The 21957-nt window shown below is 31.0% G+C and overlaps 1 protein-coding gene across 1 annotated transcript in view; it reads left to right on the top strand.

Annotated features, from left to right (window-relative positions):
- Positions 1 to 4191: 4191 nt before the first annotated feature.
- Positions 4192 to 21957, top strand: part of CCAP-R (Crustacean cardioactive peptide receptor) — a 160713-nt gene continuing 142947 nt past the window's right edge. The window contains exon 1 of the mRNA XM_085952454.1: positions 4192 to 4386. Coding sequence (XP_085808580.1) covers positions 4192 to 4386 — 195 coding nt within the window. The remainder of the gene's footprint in view (positions 4387 to 21957) is intronic.

Consider the following 21957-nt stretch of genomic DNA (forward strand, 5'->3'; position numbering starts at 1 on the left):
GATGCATCTGGAAATAAAAATGACACTCACTTTTTTGTCGGGTCCGCTGAATGGCATAATCTGTTCTAACGCCATTACAATAAAGGTGATATTGCTATAAATTCCCGATGCTTTTTGTCGGGTCTGCCGAATGGTTCGGTTCGAATAAGTTCACTCAAATGGACATTGACACTAGAAACACTGTTCTAACGCCATTACAATAAGGGTCATATTGCTATAAATTCTCGATGCGTGATATCACATAATGGAAATTGCGTAACATCTAACTATACATGTGCGAATGTCGTTTTGCGCGAATTTACTTGCTAGCTACTATATTGAGTGCGTTGTCCATTAATAATGTCATTGGTTATTGTACATTTTTCAATTTCAAATTTAATGATTCATTGTATTTTACAGCGTTTTTATTAGCTCGTATTCTTATTTGTCCGGTACAAATCTTGTAATCGATTTCGACTTCCCGACAAGCTAGACATTTGAAACTTTTAGAATATATCAGAACACAATGCCAATGTCAATACTTTTAGCCATCTTTAAGAAGAATTGAATTCATTTTCAGTAAATTCTGTTTTGTATGAAAAGTTATTTCGGAATAAATCCGTAATCCAATCCACTATTATTGGTTGCCAGGGGTCCGGGGTCCTAGCAACTAAATTATTAATATATACGTGCGTTACTATGGAAATCAAAATGACATTTCAGTATTATTTCTATCAATTACAAATAAGCTAGCAAGTCAAGTTTATATGATTCAACATAAAATTTAAAAAACGTTGTAAATAAAATGTTCTTTTTATCTAGTAATTATTGTTGTATAAATTATTGTAGGTACCTGAATCTAACATTTAATTATTAATATTCTTTATGTACTGTTTTACAGTGGTATTTTATTTATTTTCCGCCTATGAGTTATGGAAAGTAATTCTTATATGTAATATGTACACTATCAGAGATTTGTTGCTAAATATTATTGTCTGTAGTAGTGTCTGAGTAGTGTCTGAGTAGTGTCTGAATAGTGTCTGAGTAGTGTGAAAATTGAGTCCGTAACTGAGCAGAGTATGTATTTCCAAGTTGATGGTTGAAGCCCACTTAATCTTTGGATACATTTAAAAACTCTGAGATATCGTATACATCTAAAGAAGATCGAATATACTTCCTTGAAAGCATTGAAATTGAGATTATTGAAGGAAATTCGTGAAACATGGATGAGATAATTAATTTCTATTTCCACGGATGTTCTTGCCACTTTGATGTCGAGCCTGCCAATCGATCAACTCACAATTTTTTCAATTTACTTACAAACTTTGACGTCACGGGCACTCAGGCAATAAATTTTACAGTAAAAATAAATTGATAAAAAAAACATACATAATTTTGAAAAACACTTGTGAGAAAATATATTATAACCAATAGAAAAAATCCTTTTTGAAAAAAGTAAGCCATCCCGGCAGGGAATCGAACTCTGCATCTCTTGGGTTTACGCCCCGTCTGCGCATTTATCCTTTATGCTACAAGGCGACGTACTAATTGCGACAAATTTTAACTATTGGCCTTTTTAATACCTGCTCATCAGCGCTTTTCGAAATCAAGCTACTTTGGCAATCGGTTTTTGTTTATTAAATCAAAGTAGCTACCTACTACTTTAATTACTATGGTACATTCTTAAATCTTGTGAATTATTCGTTGAATAAAAGAAATAGTTAATCAACATCATAATTATTCATACAGTAGTGCATCTAAATTTCAATTAATTTAATCGATAGTCTATAGTGCTACTAGGACAGGGTAACGGAATATCCTCATAATATTATATTTGAAAAACCTTACTTACATTGCGTTTATTTAATATAGGTACATAATATGATTACATACATATTATATATATATAACGTTTTATTCAACCATTGTTTCCTGCAAAAGTTCTATACCAAATTTAATCTGTATACATCTGATGAATTACAAAACATGCAGTTATTTAATAAATTTATTTGAATATTAAAAATATTATCACAATTCGGCTAGTTGGATGCATGTCACATACTGTTGACTGGTCTCCGGTAACAATGGTTTCCAGCAGCTAGAAAGTGTGGCTAACTGCCGGTACTACGTGTGTAAATGCTGATTTCCTTAATTTTGCCTCATGGTTACTGCCAACGTGGAAACTGGTGGACAGTGTGTAAGGGGTCATAAATAGAATATTATAAAAAAAGATGATGGTATCATCTATCAACATAAAATATAACTAGCAATCTCAGGCAATAATTAAGTAGGTACTCGTCACTCAAACTTATCATAATATTATATTAAATTATTTAGTCGATCAAACCTTTCACACAAGCGGTCTGCAAATAATCATTCTTCGCATACTATGTTTTTATATATTTGTCCAAAAATTACGTAAAACTATTAAATACTAAATTCACATAGATAGCTAGCTTAATATTATCTAAATGTATTGATACATCTTCAAAATATAATACAGTATACAAGCGCAAACAATAAAACAATCATAATAACAGTTATATAATATATTAATTAATTATATGTATCCACAAAAATTAAACTTATTAGTTGAAAAAACAACAACAGGATTTCATATTAAATTTAACACTTTTTCTCCTTCTATAATAAAATTTAATAACATAGAAAATACACTTAAACTTCTAATCTTTAAAAGAAATTCTATGTTTTTAGAGAACTTATCAAACCGCAATAGAATAATAAAAATAATGATTAAAACAGTTGATAATAATAGGTATGCTGAAATTGTGACACCATTTAACAAACGCTATACTTTTAACAAATATATTGTATTGAAAATGTATATTTAAATTTAAAAAAAAAAAAAATCGTAACTAAATGTACCTAGTAAGAGTAGGTACAGTACCCAACACTATAATCAGAATAAGGCTAAGATCATTTCTGATTCAGGGTAGAGCATTTTACGAGAGTAGATTGTTACTTTTAGACATATACCTTAACGGGGGACATGCTCGTCGTAGGTCAAAATTGAGTTTTTTTTGTATTTTCAAACCATGATCCTGGACATTCCTTAAACGTTGTAGATAATTTATTTATATAATTATGATGCGTTATTATCCTTTATATTTATTTTAAATATTTTATGACTGCATAAAGTATTTTTTTAACATAAAATAGTATTCTTTTAAACCTCTCGCTCTAATGTTTTAGAATATAGTCATATTTCAGTACATGAATGTGCAGTGGTGATAAGATTTTTTGATATTTATTAATTATTAAACGCATTTATAAAACCATTAGTATAATTAATGACGAGATAATTTTAGTAAAATATGTACGATAAAAAATTATATTGATAATCTCTGTGATCCCAAATTTTACAAGAATTAGGCATTTTATTATTCAAAAAATTGGCAAGATTCACACATTTGAAGATAATTCTAAAGATACTTATTATAAGCTATGTTTTTGACCATTCAAGTGTGATAAATATTTTACGAATAATGATTGCTTTATAATAATTATTGACCTAAGAATAAGGAAGTGTTTTTTTGAAATACGCCATTTCTTTTGTCATCCCCCAGTGGTTAAGCTACAACATACGGCCGTAGCCATAAATTGACAAACTATAATTGAAGTAGTTACAATCGGCATGCATGTTATATACATAGGTATGACAGCATTTTTGTTTTTATCTGAGTTAACATCTGAAAATATTGTAGTGTTTACGAGTATGTATATCTATAAGTGAAATAATATGTTTTAGATATTTACCACTAAAAATTAATAAAACATTATTATATTTATTAAATTGTTTTTTTTTTACTTACAAATGTCTTAATAACTGGAATTTGGTTAATCGTTAAAATATAATTTGATAAGTAGGTATAAAAATATGTAGGATAATGCAATTAGGTCTGTGGACAATAATTAAAATGTGTATAATATTAAATTAATAATGGTTTTTCTATTGTTTCAGATTTCTTCAACACAATTGTACTTGTCTTTTAAATTAACTTAATTTATTTGAACTATTCCGTTAAAATCATTATAAAATATTGATTTTTCAAAAATCTCCTGAATAAACGACGGCTTAAAAAATCTGACGTATTATATAAATTATAGTATTTGATTTTTTCATATAACTCAATAAGTGTGATAGATAACTTAAATCAATAAATTTTCAAAATTAAGGACATCGAATCAAACATGGATAACTCAGACATGAACGCCGTGATTTATCCGGAAACTCAACCCACGCCTCGGGCATTTTTCTCGTCGACTCTCGCCGTCGGTGGAGATCACTTTGACGGAAACTTTACTGCCTTCAATAATCAAAGCTGGATCAACGACCCTGGAGGATCAAGCAACGCCAGCGCCATCAACAACTACTTTTTTTATGAGGTATGTAATATATTATATTTTCTTTTATACAAGCTTCTACTCATATTAATTTTAAATTAATACAAAACTATTACTAGTATCAAAAATAGTGACACCAGACACCGACACAAATTTTGTCATTAACAGCAAACCAATCGAACATGTTACCCATTATAAATATTTAGGTACATGGGTCAATGAAAAATGAGACCAGTCTCAGGAAGTGAAAACTAGAATTGAGATTGCAAGAAGTGCCTTTCTCAAAATGAGACGCCTCCTTAGCAATCGAGACCTTAACCTAGGTCTGAGACTGCGTATGGTACGTTGTTATGTTCTCTTATTTTTTTTCTATGGTACGAGTATGTAAGTATGGACGCTAAACCAAGAGATGTCGCGGAGATTTGAAGCTTTCGAGATGTGGCTGTATAGACGCATCCTCAAAATTCCTTGGACTGACCGGGTGATAAATGCTGAAGTTCTCAATATAATGGGATGGAACGAGAAGTTCTACGTAGTATGAAAACCAGGAAACTACAGTACCTCGGTCATATTATGAGAGGACAAAAGTACAGTATTCCCCAACTTGTCATTCAAGGAAAGATCAATGGTAAGCGTAGAAGATGACGGTGCCGCATTTCGTGGCTTAAAAACCTCCGTTATCGGTACGAGTGCAGCTCCACTGAACTGTGCCGGGTAGCAGACGACAAAGCTAAGATCGCCTTGATGATAGCCGACCTCCGCTAGGAGATGGCACAATAAGAAGAATACGTCATGCTTATAATGTAAATTTGTACTACGTTTATTTCGTTCTTTTAATAGTTTTTAAAATTTAAATGAAGACCAAAATTAAATACATAGCTACTTTTTTAATTTTCCCATAAAACAAATAATATGTGATAATCTGTTACAAATTTAAGTTATTAATTGCAACAAGGTTTACAAAAAAAACAGAAACGTCTTAAAATTACTTGTTTCTCGACAATTTTATAATTAGAAGATGAAACTTCCAATTTCCACATTCTATACTAAATTTTCTCATTTAAATGGAAATTTCTCACGAAAATAAAATATCTTGATCTATAATAATATCATGGAGAAGGTGGCGTTCAAATATTAAACTTTTCCTTATTATATTGACACAAATACCTGGCAGATTTTTTCACAATATAATATAATATAATATAATATAATAAGAAGATACGAATTGTGAAATTCACAACTAAAATGTGTTAATTATTTATGTGTTATCTTTTGAAAAAATATTTATAATAATTTTTAATTAGAATATACGTTTTATAACTTTGTACTTTTTTACACTCTTTACTGATACGCCTCTTTGCCTGACTACCTCGCATAAAATTAAATCAAATAATGATATTTGTATTCATATAATATGTAGTAATAAATAAATAGACAGATAATGTAATATGTAAATAAATATATTTAGAATATATTACATCATTTTCATCCTAGACTCGGAGTGCAAATTTGTGAAGCATATACTCTTATATTAGTAGTTTTTTTTTATAAATATATTTCTTGGCTTGCTGGACGTTTCATGGCCCTTTATGAGACCGCGTCCCGTCTTCTCAGTATCGAATGCGATATGTTTATTTAATTTTTAAACATTGTTTTTCGTACATTACCAAAAATATTCTTAACGAAAGGTAAAAATTTCAATTAGATATTTTTTTTACAACTGCGGAAATAAAATCATAACAGATTTTTTAATGTTCATTAATGTAAACATTCTACGAAAATACTAATTTCTTAATAATTTTCTCACAAAGTTGCTTTATTTTCTTCAGTGATTTCTTCAATTTTTTTTTATAAATTAACATAACGATTCGGCAGTATTCCTTTATAAAGGTCTTAAATATTATAATATGTAAGATGAATGATTATTAATAAAATTATCAATCTTAGCAGGAAAATTATAATTTACTTAAACATTTTTTGGTTATTTTGAAACAAGGTTATTTTAGTAATCTACTTTGATAATATTACATTATTTTTCAAGTTATAAATTCACCATTGTAGCCTAGTTATTTAATTGACCGAATAAAAAAAATAAACTAATTTCAAAACTATTATAATAGAGTTCTACCGCGTAAATGCCAGTTCAATTAATAAAATATTTTTCATTGACAGTTCAACATATTATTCTGTTTTTTTTTTTTTTTTTTAATAAAATCCTCCTATTGGCTTTTAAACTTGGAACAGGAAATATTCAAAGGAAGCCGGGTTAGAACAGTACCTATGGTGGATGGTCTATTTGGTAAAACCCACAGAGTTAGGTAGTAGCTTGTGCTTTTGCTGACATGTGTTATACTGGCTCTTTGTTATAAAGGAGCGGCACGGTTGATCTGACCACATCATATATTTTCTTATCGGTGCACACACGAATAGAGCTGGGTTTCGGGAATTTCCCGACGGGAATTATCGAGAAATTTTCGAGATTTTCCATCCCGAATCTTGAGAATTGAAATTTTTAACATTTCGGGAAATCCCGGATCTCGAGAATCTTTTCTCGGGATTCAGGATTTCTTTATTATCAAATATTAATTATTGAAAAAACTATTTTCTATATGAAAAAAAGTGGACAGGAAACACAAAACGTTCAAAGACTGACCGGGGCATTTAATAACACAATTAAGCCAATATCGACTCAAAATGAGCGCAATTTTTGCAACATCAGGAAATTTTGCGTCTCAAAAGCGTATGCGATTTTCAGGCGCAGCGATTGACAGTCTGTGTTTTTTGAAATTCTATTTTAATACGTTATGTTTTTAATTATTTTTGTTTTCCTACTTCTATTTTGTTTGTCTTCTTACATAAATAAAAAAAAACATATTTTTTTGGAATATGTCTTTTTTTACGCTGATTTTAGGAATTTTACAGATTTTTTTTAAATTTCCCGATAGCTCGAGAATTCTCAAAAATTCTTTTCTGGAAATCCCGAATCTCGAGATTGAGATTTTCTCGGGAAATACCCAACTCTACACACGGAATCCAGCGGTTATTATGTTAGAATAACATTCTCCTGTTTAACTAATGTTGTCTTTTTTTCTCCTGAATTCCAAAAGCAAAGGTCCTTTCTAATTTAATAAGTCAGTCACCATAACTTAGTAGCAGATTTTCCACATTGATTTTATTAAGCAGGGGGATCCTCTCTCTTTTTATAGCATACTCTATTTTGTATGGAAAATCTTTATAATATTCCAATGTATTATCATCTACAATCACCAAATGATATAAAATTATATTTTGATCCTCATCCAACAGCTCTGAGTTCTCTTGACAATATTTGAAATAGTGTCAGCATTAAATTTACAGGACTCATCTAGCACTAACTAAGAACCAGTGACTAATTTTTCATGAATTATTTTACAACCTAAAACTACCAAGGTATCCATTTCTCCATCTACTTGAGAAACATTCAGTCATTTAAATTAAGCCCTCAATTTTATTGTTCATGTTTTTCAGGTGTTGTTTAATAAAACCTTTACTCCACTTTAACTGTAGATACTCGCAATATCGTACCATGCGTTCATCAATTTCGATTGACATCTGTCCATTTCCGATAAAAAAAAACCTCTATTACCGAACCGTATTCTAAATCGACCAATTATATTTTCCGTTATTTATGCGACTCGTTATTCACATTATCACTTTTAATGACACAATTTCACCGACCCGGAACTGTGTACGCAGTATTAATTGTTATTATAATAAATATAATATATATTAAATAAGTAAAAATTCAAGAAAGTTCCCAAGAGCGAAAACTGATTTTCTCATTATTACCTTTCATATTGAGTGCATAAATTAATGATGTATCTCAACATATTATATACGTAATATATATATTATTGTATATATATTATATTATGTAACGATGAAAATTGATTCGGTATTCTCGATAGAATTAACTCAACACTGGTGAGCTTATTATAATGTTATTATCCATTACTACTTATATAATCCGGCAAATACACATGTTAACAACAAATACATCAAAATGACATTTCCTTTAATAACTATATTGCAATTAACTTAAACGCACACTTGGGTTTAGAATTCACGGATCAATGAATTTTGCACAAGAAGTTTTAATGGCTTTCACTAAATGTAATCAACTAAATCATAGACCGCAAAATTTCCGAGAGTTTCTTTGACAATTGAAAATAATATTATCATAATTCACTAAATACACAACACATTAAGAGAACTTATGTTAAGGAAGAAGTGGCGAACGTATGACACACGTATCACTTTTTTACACGCGGAAAATTTGTGTGTAACACACAAAAAAAAATAGTTTTTTTTATCAATAATAATTAAAACTGTGCTAGTAATAACATTTTGTGGTTGTGCGAATTAAAATTCTTTCTACAATTAACGAAGCAGTTAAGCATTGAAAAATATTCAAATTTCATTAATAATTATAACTATAAAAAGGATTTGATGATAGTGCTAGATACAAAAATAATGCACAACATTTTTATAGTTAGAAGAAATAGTAACACATTGCAGTTTCTAATTTTATCATAAAATATAAACATCTTCAATAATTATCGTACATTAAAGTCAATTATTTCTAAAATAATGTGGCAAACTTTGAAGCGCCATTATGGCCTTTTTTACTATTAACCTATCTTCAATTAATTGTACATAGAACTTATAAATACTTATTGGGAATTTAGTTAACGGAATTTCAAAAAAGTTTGTCCTGAAAAATAAATGAATTAGACGTAGAAACCATTTTTAGAGTGCGAAAAAGTATCGAGTACCTACTAGGAAATGCCACTTAGGAGGGCAATAACAGTAGTCAATCAAATCGCTTTAGATATTGATATATTCCACTGGGATGACTTTAGACGAATATTGTTTTATAAACTTCTAAAATGCACACTTCTACTACCACGTTTACTTAGCTCATTCAGTGTACGTTTTTGTTATGTTTCTATTTACTCTTCAAATCCCTCTGTTTTTGTAGCTTTTTATCGCTACGCCATTAAATTTTAAACTGAAATAAATTTGAAACATTGTTGAAGAATGTACCGACTTTCAAATTATTTTCACTCGTTTTATTATACACTTAATTATATGGAATAAAATGTCGACCGTTATTTTGACTGTAATATAAATTTTCGAGCAATAAATATATCTATAGAAAGTCATATTTTATGTTATAATTTGCAGTACCTAAACATTGTCTAAAAAATATATTTTTAGTTATAATTGAGTATATTTATCTAATTTATTTTTTTTTAAATTCGGAATATATTGTGAACATATGTAGAAAAAGGTTCGCCATCGTTATGTTAGGTTGTACCTACTTATCAGCAATCGAGAAGTTTTACCAGTCGTTAATACTAACTCGAGCGGTCAGGAAGCCATTTTGGCAGTATCAAAGAAGAAATCTATTAATAAAGTTTTCTATTGCCGCATACAACTTCCAAAACTTCATCTCGTATTTAAAAGAATCCTTCAAAAGTTCAACGTGTGCTATGTTAAATTTTCTTCGCTTTTAATTCATCACACCAAAGAAAATTAAAGCCATTTTATATAAATCAATAAAATAAAAATAATATTAATACTATCGGCCGAAGGTACTTGATAGAATTTGAATTTAAATTCTAATGGATTAAGGTTTTTTACTATTCCATTTGAGTCGTTTTTTGAGACTGATATCATAGATCCATTAATTTCAAATACTCTACCATTGTTCCCAGAATGGACGATTTTACACCTTTCGAGTGTAGTATTATTATTGTTTATAATTACTAATGATCTATTATTAGGTTTTGACGATTTATATTTGCTTATCGAGTATATTATTATTGATAAGGTAGGGGTTTTTTACAAACACTTCAACTATTCATAATTTGTGTGTCATATTTTTTTTTATAGGTAGGTGATAAAGTTTTTACTTACATTATTGTATTGATTTGTTATATAAGTTGGAGTTAATTGTATTCTTTGTAAGTGTATATTTGCTTTTTGGTCAGTGTACATAGTGCCTGAAGATGCCGAAGGCCAAAACCCGGATCGCAAAAATGACTCAAATGGAATAGTACAAAACTTAAATCCATTAGAATTGAAAATAAAAATAGACCCCCACAAGAAAATTGTATGTGTGTCTTTCTGCTTGTTATGTTATTCAATTACTAAGTTTTCTGAAAAAGAAAAAAAAATAGCTTATAATAATAATTAGTTATGCTATTTGGTTTCGATTACCTTATAACTTGGTGTGAAACTTGATGCCTCGCGAAAAGGTTTCATAACTGATTGTTTTACGAGAAAAATATGTCGTAAGTAGGGAATCCAATCCCGAGCCAAAATTCTGATCCCGGGATTTCGGGATTACAATTTGACAATCCCGGGATCCCGGGACTGGTCCCGGGATTGGGATTTTTTTCCATTGATAATATAAAAATTTTATATTTACAAATAACATTGATAAAATCGGTCAAAAATAAATCTAGTATAATTTATACTATTTAAGACATTTATTGTTAATATTGTATACGTTAAATCTTGGAAATACACAAGTTTAATGGAGTAAATAATATTGTAATATAAATAATAATGTGAATTTAATATGAGATTGCTATTTCTGATAGTAAAGACATAATGAATAGATCAGCGAGATTTAAAATAGTAAAGCAAATAATCATGGCGTACTTATGGCCTTTCCGCTTCATAAATCTAATTAGTCAGCCAAACATGAAACTGCCGTAAAACGTATGATATCATGGTGGAATTACTTTGTTAATAGTGCGAAGCATTGTTTTTTTACCAATCTTTCTCATTTTTAATAATCTATGTGAAAAAATAAAATGAATCGGCAACCTACACATTAAACTTCATTCAAACTCAGTTTATTTCTAATGTAGTTATTTTGTATTAAAAGTATTTTTTCTGTTATATTTTCCATAAAAATTGATAAAAAAATCAATCCCGGGATTATGTTTATCAATCCCGGGATTCATAGGTATCGAAAATAGCTCGGGATCCCGGGATCCCGGGATTCGGGATCCCGGGATTGGATTCCGTAGTCGTAAGCCTCTTGTTCAACTAATTTGGTCAAAATGTAAATTTTGACACAACCATGATTTGAACTGAATATTAAATAATTTATTGCAGAAAAAAACAATAGTATATTACACGAGTTACATTTGCATAACTTTATTGAACGTTAATTTGACGCTAATTTAATGTAACCAATCCTCAGCTATGACGATGATGTATTTACGTTATGTGAAATGTTGGTTAGGAGGCAGAAGTTACAGAAATAAAAACTTGTGGCAGACAAACAAGAGTAGAGACGTTTTTTAAAGACGATCAAGATCGACATTAGATCATAATAATATCGCCTTGCTAATACTAATATTTTGGTTTTGTTTTGTTATATATATATTTAGTCTTTACTATTATTTTATGATATAGGTAACCATTTTAGATAAATTTCTATAGGTTTAAGACATTCATAGTTTTTGACATTTTGCTAAGCAATCGGGGTCGTTCAATGATGCGCTGACCTTTTGATATCGAGCAGTTTGCAGACAATGATGTTTTATATCGATAGAATGGCCTCCACAAGGGGGGGCTAACAGGGCTTTGGCCTGAGGGCCCGGGACATAGAGGGGGCCTGGCGTGGCGGGTCCACCAGTTAAGTGAAAAAACACACCATATATTTGCTCTAATAGTAAAAAAAGTCGCCTTTCCTTGATGATTGTTAATATTTAAAAATATGTGGCTGTGCAATGTAATTTGATGTGAAAATGATGATTGACATACTTAATTAAAAGACACTTGTAGAAATTTATAATTAATTTAAATATGTTTCTTGACTTGTAAAATTGGTTTTATCTAATATGGCGAAGGGCTACACGTTAATTGGTTACCACACAAGGAGGTCGCGATCAGTGATTCACAATATGCTAAGTACCGACATCTCAATAAATCAACTGAATCGCTAAAAATACACGGAATACCCTTTACCCTGGGGTTCCGTGGAAACTACTTGGGGAACACTACTGTAGAAAATCACACTGTCCTTAACCTTGGTGATAGGTAGGGGCGCCCGCTATAGATCCTGGCCTGGTGGCCCGCTTCACGTTATGGGGGCCATGATCGATAGGGTGCAGATAAATCAAAACTGCAATAGGGGTCAGTGAAAAAAAAATCCCCTTACCCCTTACTTAACTTCAGTATAAAGCAAACTGTTTTTAAGAAACTTATACGATATAGATTCACTCAACTCTTCAACAACATACTGTAGATTAAAATACACATATTGATTTAAAAAATAATATGTCAATTTCACTGAGCCAGCGGCATTCGATCTCACGACCTCAGATCAAGAATGCAATGGGTTTAAACCTCTATTTCACGGTAGGTGAACTGTAAGTTATAGAATTTCCACTTCTTCTATTTTTAGCTGTTGTACGACGCTTTGAGCATTCAGGACAAAGTTTTTTATAAAGTCACTTACTCGCTGTCAGGACTTTTCAGAAGGATATAAAAGGTACACAAGGGAAGAAACAAAGATTGTTATAAAGATTAATGCGATTCAAACTTTAGAATATAAGAAAAAATACTTACATAATTATTATGATTTACGAATGTTAGTTTTTATTATTGGAAATTGGTACAGACTTTTTTTAAGTATTTATTATTATAATGATAATTTTTTTCTGAAGTTTGTGGGATTTGATGTTGGTGACCACATGTGACTATAATGCTGATATTAGATTTTGTTTGAGTTGAGTAAATAAATGTGTAATTTTGACTTATGTGCGTGACTATCTAATTTGAGCATACTCTGGCGCGAGGTACTGCGCATCTATTTTATACGCAATGCTGCTATCGAAGGTAGTTTATCATATTTTTTAAAATAGCTGCCTAAGCTGTAAAAACTGTCTATCTCACTCTAAAAGTTAACATTGCCAGGAGAGGTTAAAACATAGCATTTTTTGACATTTCAGATGGTTAACTTATCGTAACAATTAACCGCCTCAATACATACTACTATCGATAGTCGCCGATAGCAGCCTTGTGCATATTGATTGTGAATTGTGATTTAAAAAAAACACAATATGTCGTACTTATGTCACATTATTTAATAATCATCAGGATCAGTTTCATCCTATTTAAACGGATACTATCAAATCATAGTATAGCTATTTAGGTGTATTAAAAATGGTTTTTAAAAAGTATCTACTTAATTAAGGGAAAAAAACAAATAGAAATCCTTCAGAACGTTGCTGTTCAACTTTACTATACAATATCAGTTAAATTTACTTAGGATTTCAAAGACACTAATGTAGTTATAGATATTGTATCTATACTTAAATACTACAATATCGATTAAAGGAATTAAATTAACGTAATTATAAAATACGACAATATGCAAATCATATTATTCTCTCATAAAACTCAAAACATAAAACCGATTTCTTAAGCCGTACAAGTGCACCATTACTTAGCAAATACAAAGTTCAACGCGGTATATTTATTTTAATGGTGGCTGATTAATGAACTTTTAAACAAGATTAAATTTTCTCCTCCGCCCTATGGGCAACTTTTCACGAGGCCAATTACGACTGAAGGAACGCTCAGGTAAGTTAGGTACCTGTACGGCTGGCTTGAATATTGTTTCTATCGACAGCCGTATTTCAAGTCTTCAACAAAGGTAATTAAACGAGATCTGTTTCAAGAGAGATCAATTATTTCTGCAGCTGCAACATGCAGCTTGGTCTGACAGCTATACATAAATCTTAGGGTAATTTTTGAAACGGAAGTATTTCTTAGTTGTAGAAATAATAACGTTATTCAAACAGGGTCGGATAGATATAGCCTAATAGGCCTAATGGGCCTAAGAGTCTCAACTCTTTTCCCTTTACTTTTCTTTAGAAAAACTATAGTAAGCATTCATTTATCAGCTAAACGTAGCTGAGTGCTATCTTTCTTAATAAATATATCACTGACGAATACTCCATTCTAGGCGATTATTTAAAGCCTACCTTCTTTAAAAAAAATGTTTTAATTGAATATTGACAAATTTATATACTTAATCACTTGAATATGTTATATTCTATAAAAATAATTTATTTGCCAACGATAGATGTCGTATATGTAGGAATGTATTATACAGATTAGAAAACAATATGCAAAGGTTTAAAAATATATATACGAGTACCACAGCGCGCCATCTGTCTTGACGTAAATAAATGTCGGATTATTTGTCAAGAAATTGTGATATTTTTTTTTGTATGGAATTTACGTCACATAACCTCAGTCAGTCTATCGAATATCGTAGGCTACTATCGCAGAGACTAAAACCTTCGCGAATAATAATGCTGTCATAGAATTTTGTGCAATGTAATTAATAATTAGATACGTTTAATCGCGTATTGATAAATAGAGAATATTTTTAAAAATATAAAGAATTTTATTTGATGATTTTTAATGTGTATAAATATTTTGAAAAATACGAATTTTTTTAAATTCATCGCTCAATTTTATGTCGTCAGTGAGTTTTTGAAGTTTCATTGAATTATTTTGTCGTTGTCCATATTCATTAGTAATAATATCGTATTATATTCTTATTTCTCATAAGTATACATGTGAGCTCTTTTTCTAAGATCTCCACAGCCTACCTCTTTCTAAAAATCACCTTTCGCCACTGAAATATATATATATTTATATATTTTCGATCGTTGAATAGAAATTGTAATATTTTGTAATAATACTGAAATATGATATCTGCATTACATTTTTATAAAAGAATCATGGTGTTATTTTTGAGGTAATGCTTTTTTCAACTGAAATTTTTTTAGGTTTCATTACCTTCTTTTGTTTTGTTGTTTTCTAAGAAAACGTAATAAATGTACGGAATTTATTTTTAAAATACAAAGAAAAATAAATGTAATAATATGTCTATTGATAAGAAATTATACTCTCTGTTAAGTTTGTTTAAAACACATTCAGTCACATTTATTGATCATAGTGGCACTAAAAAAATTCATTACTAAAACTTTATTTTTATATTTTTAAATAAATACATACAAATAGAAAAATCTTTTTTTTTTAAAGCAAAAAAAAGCTTTTATATTATATTTATTATAATATCACTCCCGATGTCAGGCAAGGTATTTACGAACATGATATTTTTTAATCTACATGCTAACTCAAATATTGTATTGCCATCCAAATATTATACCTTTTCACATATTTCCATAAAAAATGACAATATCAGTCAGATTTAATATGATACATTATTTGTGTCTATTTTTTCAATAAAAAATATAGTGGACCATCCACAACCAATATCTAGAATTGTCGATATTTGCTGAAAAATATTTATTTTGATATCAGTTCAAATCAATAATAAGCCGAAAAAGTCAGTTATTATGAACTTATATTTTCAATTTAATCGTTTTTAGACTGTAATTTTAGAATATTGAAAAATATTCAGAACTTAAATTTATATAACATAGTGTTCACCTCATGCCTAACAAATTTTACCTTGTCATTTTACTCGAAGTTGTTGATCTTGGGTCTTTCAAAAAATGTAGTGACCAAAGAGTATTTCCCTGTTTTGTCCTTGTTCATTATTAGCTTTTTCTTTTCTTTTTTAAGAAATCTTTTTGATCTTGCACACTGTGAAGATCTCAAAAAAGGTAAGCCGTCGCGTCTATTGATTTAAGGTTTTCTTTGTTATTAAATAAATACAATGAAAATAAATGTTGTATGCAGCATAATATTACGACAAATGCCATTATTTAAATTACCATAAAATATTTACCATAAACATTTGAAACTTTTAGAATATTATATCAGAACATGATGCCAATGCATGCTTTTAATACTTTTAGCCATCTTTAAGGGCGGACGTGCTCAGCGTAGGTCAAAATGGAACTTTTATTGTATTTTCAATGCATGATCCTGGACATTCCTTTAACGTTTTAGATAATCTATGTATATGATTTTGAAGCCTTATTATCCTTTATATTTACTTTAAACATTTGATGACTACATAAAATATTTTTATTACATAAAATAGTATGGCGTATTTCAAAAAAATACCACAATATTCTTAGGTCAATAATTATTATAAAACAATCATTATTCGTAGGATGCTTTATTACATTTGAAAGGTCAAAAACATAGCTTATAATCAGTATCTTTAGAATTATCTTCAAATGTGATAATCGTGCCCATTTTTTGAATAATAAAATGCCTAAATCTTATCAAATTTTGGATCACAGAGATTATAAATATAATTTTTTATCGTAAATATTTCTAATATTTAAATAGTAAATAATTTTACTAATGGTTTTATAAAGGCGTTTAAAAATTAATAAATCTAAAAAATTATAACACCACTGCACAAAGATGGATGTACTGAAATTTGACTATTTTCTAAAACATTAGATCGAGAGGTTTAAAAGAATACTATTTTATGTAATAAAAATACTTTATGCAGTCATCAAATGTTTAAAATAGATATAATGAATAATAAGGCTTCAAAATTATATAAATAGATTATCTTAAACGTTTAAGGAATGTCCAGGCTTATGCTCTGGAAATACCAAAAAATGTCCATTTTGACCTACGTAGTGCATATAGGACTTCAAGTGACCCTCAAATCAAGCGGGCTAATTTTTAACAATAAATTAATTGTCTGCAGCACCAAGTTTGAAACGTATTTGTGCACCAAGCTATTATTGCTAACGCAAGCCACTAAGGTATAATTTAAATAAATCCAAAAAATAACGGTAGTGGAACGTACCGTAGAAGAGTACATGTTGCGCATAACGTGGAAACATCACAAAATAAAACAATAGATAGAAAAACTGACAAGAGTTGAAGAAATTTAATCATGATCGGCGGAACATTTCGCTCGATGTGGATAACTACTACTAACACTAGTCATACAGTGCTACCCAAGGGGCACTTAACGACATCAAGGTCGCTCTAAAGCACACAAGATTAGCAACGGTTGATGATGATGACTCTTTTTTAACAAATGACACGATATTTTTTTTAATTTAGTAATAATGTCCACTTCCAAGTGAAACAAATGGATTTTCACGGAGTGGAGTTTTTTTAACATGTTTTTTACGATGAATAGTTTTAGCCGTTCGTGCAACTTAGTGGGTCCTTTTGCATTTGTTCAAATACAAATTAAAAACAATGTTTTTACCAAGGGTAATGACGCAGGTATACAATGTCTAAATTTAATCCAAAGTTATGTCGTTATAGTTTTAACAGCATATTCAATACTGCGTGATTATTTGAAAAAGTAAATCTATTATACGATTTGAAAGGTTTTCTTTGTTATTAAATTAATATTTCGAATTTCTTATCAGATGAGAAAACATACAATATGCCGTATTTCCGGTTTCCTCAATATTGTTAATATATTTTGGCAATGAAAAGCACACATACATGTAAAATATAAATATGTAGTACAATAAGGTTTATGTGTATATAGTAAAGTAAAATAATATGTAATACCTATACAAGAATCCGCCAATAAATATAATATAATATTACTGGCATTGTCATTAGAAATCGTTGCTTTCCATTTCTGAGTGACGATCGATCTTCGAATAGTTTTCTCTTCTAGATCTTAAGTATTTTTTTCTTTATGTTATCAAAAAAAATAGAAATACTTACTAGACTCTTTCAACAATGGGTCATACAAACCTATATCACAGGTTCCCAAACAATTGGCCATTCACTGATTAGTAAACTGAACAAATATTGATTAGCAAAATTGTCTTACAAAATTATTTTTTATTCGGTGTCTCGATACTATGTGAATAACAGACAGTTAAGAAACGGCCTTCTTCGGACGGGATTTTATGTTAAAATTTATTGTATTTATGTGTACGTGGATATTTGGCTGTCATCGGATTCCTGTAAACCAGATCTCAATTATAATATTATTTATTAAATATTCATTTTTCACGTACAATCAGTCAGTGCTTATACTTAATATGATTTCAAAATGTTATAAGATAGCGAATCTACATTTTCATAACATTACGAATAAATATGATTTCATAATAATTTCAACATATTATTTCATAGTGCGCTGGTCAGAGAATAGCGGCTCAGAATCGATTGGACATTTCATTCAATTATAAGTCCATTCACTTAAACTATTCACCGCTACTCTTGAGGACTTATTTAGGAAACTTGATTGGGAGGAAAAAGGTGTTCCAATTAATGGGGAGCACCTCAGTCACCTGCGCTTTGCAGATGATATTGTTATACTCTCACAAGACCCGAAAGACCTCCAAGGTAGAATGCAAGAACTCGCGGATGTCAGTCAAACGGTTGGTCTAAAGATAAATGTCTCAAAGACAAAAGTGATGAGGAACTGTTTTTCGGACCCTGCGATTATCTGTATTTGTCTATTTCTGGCACCCAACTCGAGCAAGTCAGCAGCTACGTCTATCTCGGACAGCAGGAACTGGACAGGAAGCAGGACAGACGGAAGCATGCACGATGAAATTGCTCGAAGAACAAAGCTGGGATGGAGTGCTTTCGGACGTCTGAATATTATCTTCAAGAGCGACCTACCATTATGTCTTAAGCGTAGGGTGTTCAACCAATGTGTGCTACCCATGCTCACGTATGGCTGCGAGACGTGGACCCTCAACACGAGAGATGTCCAAAGGCTAAGAGTCACACAGCGAGGCATGGAGAGGTGCATGTTGTGTATCACGCGAAAGGACCGTAAGAGGAACGAATGGGTTAGGAAGCAGACAAGAGTACGCGATGTAATAGACATTGCCAAACAGCTGAAATGGAGATGGGCGGGGCACATTGCTCGCCGAAAGGACGGCCGCTGGACAAATGCTGTCATCCAGTGGTACCCAAGCGGTACGAAACGACCACAGGGTCGCCCTAAAAGCCGCTGGATTGACGAACTGGTAAAGTTCGGCGGAAATACGTGGCAGCGAACGACACAGGACCGAGAGAGTTGGAGAAAGCTTGGGGAGGCCTTCATCCAGCAGTGGATTGACCCCGGCTGATGATGATAAGTCCATTAAAGACACATCGCACTGAATTACCGTTATATTTATTATATTGCATCCATTGTACCCTTATAGTTATTTGAAACAGTAAATAAATTCTCGCCTCCTCCATCATTATGACCAACTACTACCGTCTTTTATCTGCAATACCTATCCTTCGCCGAATCAGAATACTACTGATATTTATATGATACTCGCAAATCAATTACTTCTATTTTCATATAGTACAACCCTATAGTACTCAAGTCCACGATGATCGAGCGGTTAACGTATCGGCCCGTAAAGTCGTGGATCCCGGGTTCGAATCGTCAGTATGGACCTAATAAATTGAGCAAGTGGCTAACATTACTTTCTCGTAAAAACAAAAATCTGTAAATGCAACCTACAGCTCTGTGGTGCCTCATATAATTTTCTTAGGATCGGACATAGTAAAAATATATTCCTTATAAATTTAAGCTTTCGCTACGGCTCCGGAAGCTAGAGTTTGAGACTCGGGAAAAACAGTCTTAAATTACGACTAGTAAGGTGAAACCACATACTGTATTGTTTGCCAAATTAAAAGTAGAAACAAATCCAATTTGGCAGTAAAGAAACAAGGTCTAGTAAAATGAATAAAAATGTGATTATTTATAATCTACGAGTAAACGTGAGAGACAATAATATTATTTAGTTATTATTATCAATATATTATATTAGTTAATAACACAACCACATTTTTTAATCATGTCCGCAAAGCAAATAGCCCTACGCACAGTATTAACACAATCACTGCTGAAGTTTTAATTACCACATTTAAATAACACGTTAATAATATCTAAGGGCCAACTGTTCCAAACGCGCCAGTCACGGTGTTAGCACTAAACTAGTTTTAATATGGGTTTTTTTATATAATTAATGGTTGTTAGTTGTTGGCCATTCCCCTAAAACTTTGGATCTTTTCACTGGATCAACCACACATTGAAAAACAAAACAACTTTCTCGCAATCAAATATCATGCAAGCTTTATGACTTCAAGAATAGCTTCTTTATCATATATACCGTAGTAAGTACTTTATGTTACTATTTTTAATTTATTTTACTAATATTATTAAAAATTTAATTTTATCCTAATCGGCAGGGGGTTATAGTTTTAGTTACAGAAAGGGGCGCGACTCGAAAAGTTTGGAAAACCAAGCAACTGTATTTTAATAACGAGTATGTATGTAAACTATTTAGATAGAAGCGGTGGAATGGTGAGGTGCGAGGAGAGAATCGTGTGGCTTCATCCAACGGTTATCTATCGCTCGGACTTAATCAGAGTTAAAAATCAGATGTAATCACGATTAAGTAAAGTGATCGGATAACAGTCGTCGATTAGGCTAGTGGGGTGCGGGTAAAGGGTCGTGCGCCTAAATCCAACCGGTGTATATCTCATTGACGGACACTAGTAGGGAATATATCATTGCGTGCAATCGTCCGCTAGGTAAATTTTTCGGGTACGTTTTTATTTGTACCTAATATTATATTATACACCCACGATGGTCGCTGTTTAGTCAAGGTTTAGTTTATATTATTTCAAGTATAGAATATTTAAAATTAATAAATTCCACATTTTAATAATGCAGAAATAGTTAGAAAGAAGTTAGTATTTCTTCAGCAATTCACAAAAAAGTCAAAAATACATAAAGGTGGACTTGGCTGATTTTGAAATGTAGCGACACATAATATGATCTTATTAGGATCGGACATGGTAGAAAAATATTTATAATTATTTTATTAGTAAACAAATACAATATTTGTTGTCTGTAAATATAATGAAAATAGAACAGCGCTTCTACAGTTGTTTCGAATAAATTTCTCTCGCTTAATTCGTAAACCCGGTTCTGGTAAATAAATAGAGATGTGTTATTGTTTGCACTAGAAGTGTTGTTGGAAATCTCAAATGAAGCGTGTAAGTGCATTAATGCTGTCACGGCTCCTGATGCGTCAACAAAATGGTAATGCAAGTGCATTCGGATGCCAGCATACGCGGTCGCTCGGAAAATTACTGCTGACACTTACGTCAGCTATAGACAACCAAATTTAATTAATTTATCTTTAATAAAATATTATTACAAAGTAAAAGTTAATTTGCATGTCCGAAACTCTACTTATACACTAGGTACCCATATAGAATGCAATACACTCATCCAGGTGTGGTTTGAAAAAATGTCGATTATATTTTTTTATTAATTTTTTAGGCGGTAGAAGTGGGGGATTAACAAAATCTAGCAGGTCTTCCACATTTACCCCGCCTAAGGAATACTTCACTTTCCAGTTACATTCCCCATACCCAGACACTCAGCACGTTATTGCGAGTTGTCGCATATACAAATGGTTATCAATAACGCGTGGATTAATGGTCATAATTATCAGATTTGTTTGTCTCCCTTTGTATCGTCCTCACTGTCTAGTCTTTAAGATACGCCGCATCGAAATATTAAAGCAAACTTTTTATGCTTCAGGTAATTGCACCAATTTATGAGTGTGAATCTGATTGCGTCTTTAT

Source organism: Rhyacophila brunnea, unplaced genomic scaffold (genome assembly GCF_057557595.1).
Source record: "Rhyacophila brunnea isolate RB1 unplaced genomic scaffold, BYU_Rbru_1.0 scaffold_3, whole genome shotgun sequence".
NCBI lineage: Eukaryota > Metazoa > Arthropoda > Insecta > Trichoptera > Rhyacophilidae > Rhyacophila > Rhyacophila brunnea.